The sequence below is a fragment of the Eurosta solidaginis genome, chromosome 2 (assembly GCF_040869045.1).
Source record: "Eurosta solidaginis isolate ZX-2024a chromosome 2, ASM4086904v1, whole genome shotgun sequence".
In the NCBI taxonomy this organism is placed as follows: Eukaryota; Metazoa; Arthropoda; class Insecta; order Diptera; family Tephritidae; genus Eurosta; species Eurosta solidaginis.
This window is the reverse complement of record NC_090320.1, coordinates 212,402,908-212,406,710: the sequence shown is the minus strand read 5'-3', so window position 1 is coordinate 212,406,710 and position 3,803 is coordinate 212,402,908. Positions and strand designations below refer to the sequence as shown.

Below are 3,803 nucleotides of genomic sequence, written 5' to 3'. Positions count from 1 at the left end.
ACGTAAACGGAGCTTAAGCCGAAGCTTCGCCGACATGCCATCATCGAAAGCACTTTAAGAGTCGCTAAATTAGGGATTCAAGGGGTTTATAAGCGCAATTCACAACTTCCGCAACCCAATTATTTCGTTTCTTCTTGCAGGTCTGTCACTGGACCAAGTAGTCAGTCTTGACTTTGCACATTTTGATGTGTTGAGGAAGCATTATTGTCTTGTTTCTTGGCTGTTTCTTAACTAATTGAAGACTGCATTAGAAATTCGATGAGCGTTACAACTTTAGTTCCATTGGTATGACAGGGAAGGGAATGTCAGCGAGATCTTGTTGTCTACGTACCCATGATTTATTATGTAAAAAATATGAACAACTTTGTAATTTAAATTATGAATTGTATTTGTTTTTAATATGTATTTATTTATAAAAATTAAATCGCTGCTTCTCGTTAAGGTATATTAAAGATTGTTAGGTTGTTTTAAAATTAAAATATGTAATCCCAAGCTTAGAATGACGTAATTTAAGAATTCATAATAAAAATCTTTGTCTTAGATGTAGAGCCGAATTGCAAGCAATGCATCTAGACACTCATATTTTCATTACATATTTTTTATTTCCATCTCATTCTTCTGGAATTCATACGCAATAAATACAATAAATTTATTTGCATTAAAATAGGGAGCATATTTAGACAAAAGTAGTAATGCAGTTATAATATAATTTTTTTTATTCGCACTCACTTAATGTGGCGAGCATTTATATTGGAGCGTTTTCAAAAGAAAAGCTTTTTTTAAATCACTATTTACATGACGTGGTATTAACACGCACCCCATTGTGATTTTTACTTCTACCTGGTACTTCTCCTTGAACAGCTTTACCTTCATTCTTATCGTCGTCTTCAACTATTAATAAATGGTGTTTGTGTTTTTATTTATATTTATGGATGTGCGAAATGCATTTTATTTTTTCTTTTATTCAGTTGCAGCCATAGCACGTGCCTGTGCACGCACACGTTTTTCATATTCCAAACGGTTTTGGCAATAGATTGTATACGCTTCTGCTTGCGCTGGATCTTTTATATTCGGTTCATTTAACAGATCTTGTATACCAAGCAATATTTGTTTGATGGTGATGGCGGGACGCCAATCTTTCTCCTCATCCAATAGTGACAAACAAACCGTTCCGGACGGATACACATTTGGATGAAATAGTGGCGGTTCAAATTTACATTTTGGTGGAGATGTAGGATAATCGTCTTTGAAAATCATTCGCAATTTATACAGACCACCTTCCCAAGCTGTGCCTTTCTTTCCGGGTATAGCGCATTCCCAAATCATAAGATTTAATGTGCCATCAGGGTTTTTGGCTGGGCGTGCAACAAAACCGAAAGGATGATCCTTACGCCATGCTTTACGTTCCTCGCCTAATCGGGTAATTGCTATTCCAGACATTTTGTTTCAAAAGTTAAGCTTTTCACACTCCCAGCTTAAATGTGGCTTTTTGCTTAATTCTCTTTTGTTCTTTTTGTTCAATTCCCGAACAACGTACGATGATGTATTCCTCGGCAATCTTGAAATTTTTGAACTTTTTCTCTGCGTCTTTTCAGGTCCCTGCAATGCGTTAATATTTAGAAATCTATATACAAACGCGAAAACAATTTATGTTGTACCCCTTTTTATATAAATAACTTGTTTTATTTCTTTTAACACGCAGAGTTTCTCGTTTTTAATCCACTGCTAGAGAAATTTTACCGCTTATTCCCAGCGACCGAATAAAAATGTGGTGGTGTATGGGTGAAGGAAATTGTCAAAAGTGACAGCTGCAAGAAAACTGCTAGAAAACGCTGAATTATTAGCGTCAGTGCAAGGTTGCATTCCTTTCACAATCCTCGCATTCCAATGAAAAGTGATCCAGATACCGATAACAATTTAAAATGCAAATGTACCAACAAATTGATACCCGCTATCCCGCTATGTTGATGTTGTTGTAGCAGTGCTTCGCCCAACCTAAAGCGCCAAATACACGACACGAACATTTCCAGGTATTAGTGCAGTTTACGGTACCCACCGAAATTTGGCCAAAACTTTCGAGTGAGGTATCAAAAGACGCGTATTCATGTCTACTGGCTACTGCCACGGTGATGCACAATTTTTTTTGTGGGTAAACACAACAACAACCACATTAAAATCGCCAACTTCAACTGCAAATATCTCCGGACAGAGATAAAATTTATTACGCGTCTTTTGATACCTGACTCGAAAATCTTGGCCCGACTTTAGGGTGGGTGCCGTAAACTGCACTACTACCCATTTCCGCGAACATTCCCGTTATGTCATGTTTCTGCGACCTTTTCTGTCGTGTATGGTGATGTTTGCCAGTTCGTGCAAATGTTCGCCAAAAATCAAAATATTTTAATTTTTGGCGAACATTTGCGCGAACTGTTCGTGCGTGTATGGCGAAATAGCTCATAATCGTAGTAATTTCTGAACGGAACAGACGTGCGCGGAAAAGTAAAATATTGCTGCAGCACAATTGTTGTCCGTATTCATCGCTGTCTGAAAGAGAACTAATGTTCGGCCAAAAGTTCGTATGGTGTATGGCCAAAGCTGCGAACAAGATTGCGGAATGTTCGCGGAAATGTTCGTGTCGTGTATTTGGCGCTTAACAGCCGCGACCGATCCAAAATTGTCATCAATATCCTCTAACGGAGTCCAAGGAAACTTGCTGTTTCAACAGGGGTGGACCATAATGAAAGGGGTTTTAAACGCGTTGGTTCCACATTACAATTAAAGAGATGGTTAGTGTCATGTGGGGACACATTGCAAGCGGGGCATACATTTTCTATATCGGGGTTGATTCTGGATAGGTAAGAGTTTAACCTGTTACAGTATACAGATCGAAGTTGAACAAGAGTGATACGCGTTTCCCTGGGGAGTATGCGTTCCTCTTCCACAAGTTTTGGGTACTTTTCTTTGAGTACTGGATTCACCGGGCAATTCCCTGCATAAAGGTCCGACGCCTGTTTGTGGAGTTCACGAAGGACCTGCTTGCGTTTTTTTACATCATGCGGCTGGGTTCTCAGGTGCCGTATTTCCTCAAAATGCTTACGGAGATAACTCCTTAAGCTCCTGGGCGGTGTTGGCTCATCAATGAGATGTCTGTTTGGATGCCCAGGTTTCTGGGTATTCAACAGGAACTGTTTGGTTAGCATCTCATTTCTCTCCCTGATGGGGAGTATTCTCGCCTCATTATGTAGATGGTGTTCTGGGGACATAAGAAGACAGCCAGTGGCGATTCTGACAGCAGTATTTTGGAAGGCCTGTAGCTTCTTCCAGTGGGTAGTTTTAAGGCTTGGCGACCATATAGGGGACGCATAGCACGTAAACGGCTGGCCAATTGCTTTGTATGTAGTAATGAGCGTTTCTTTATCTTTTCCCCAGGTACTGCCAGCAAGGGATTCGAGGATTTTATTACGGCTCTGGATTTTCGGAACAATTGCGGATGCGTGCTCACCAAAATGTAGATCCTGATCAAACGTCACTCCCAAGATTTTGGGGTGAAGGACAGTCGGTAGCGTAGTGCCATCGACGTGGATGTTCAAAATGGTCGACATTTGAGACGTCCATGTCGTAAATAAGGTCGCGGAAGATTTATTCGGTGATAATGCCAGGTTTCGCGAGGTGAAAAAACTGGAGAGATCAGGGAGGTAGCAGTTTATTCTGTCGCAGATCTCATCGATCTGTGGGCCTGGGCCTGTGGCCATTATTGTGCAGTCATCGGCGTATGAAACGATTGTGACTCCTTCTGGTGGAGA

General features: G+C 40.5%; 1 protein-coding gene across 1 annotated transcript; it reads right to left on the bottom strand.

The window, feature by feature from the left end:
• Nucleotides 1-363: 363 nt before the first annotated feature.
• lwr (lesswright) lies at nucleotides 364-1,792 on the bottom strand. The gene is made up of 2 exons (XM_067769863.1): nucleotides 1,659-1,792; nucleotides 364-1,599 (listed from the first exon to the last, which is right to left on the bottom strand). Exon 2 carries the CDS (start codon nucleotides 1,438-1,440, stop codon nucleotides 961-963), a length of 480 nt encoding a protein of 159 aa, XP_067625964.1. The 5' UTR covers nucleotides 1,441-1,599; nucleotides 1,659-1,792; the 3' UTR covers nucleotides 364-960.
• Nucleotides 1,793-3,803: the final 2,011 nt, after the last annotated feature.

Excerpts from the sequence above, each read along its gene's own strand:
- lwr (XM_067769863.1), bottom strand. The coding sequence starts at position 1,440 with ATGTCTGGAATAGCAATTACCCGATTAGGCGAGGAACGTAAAGCATGG.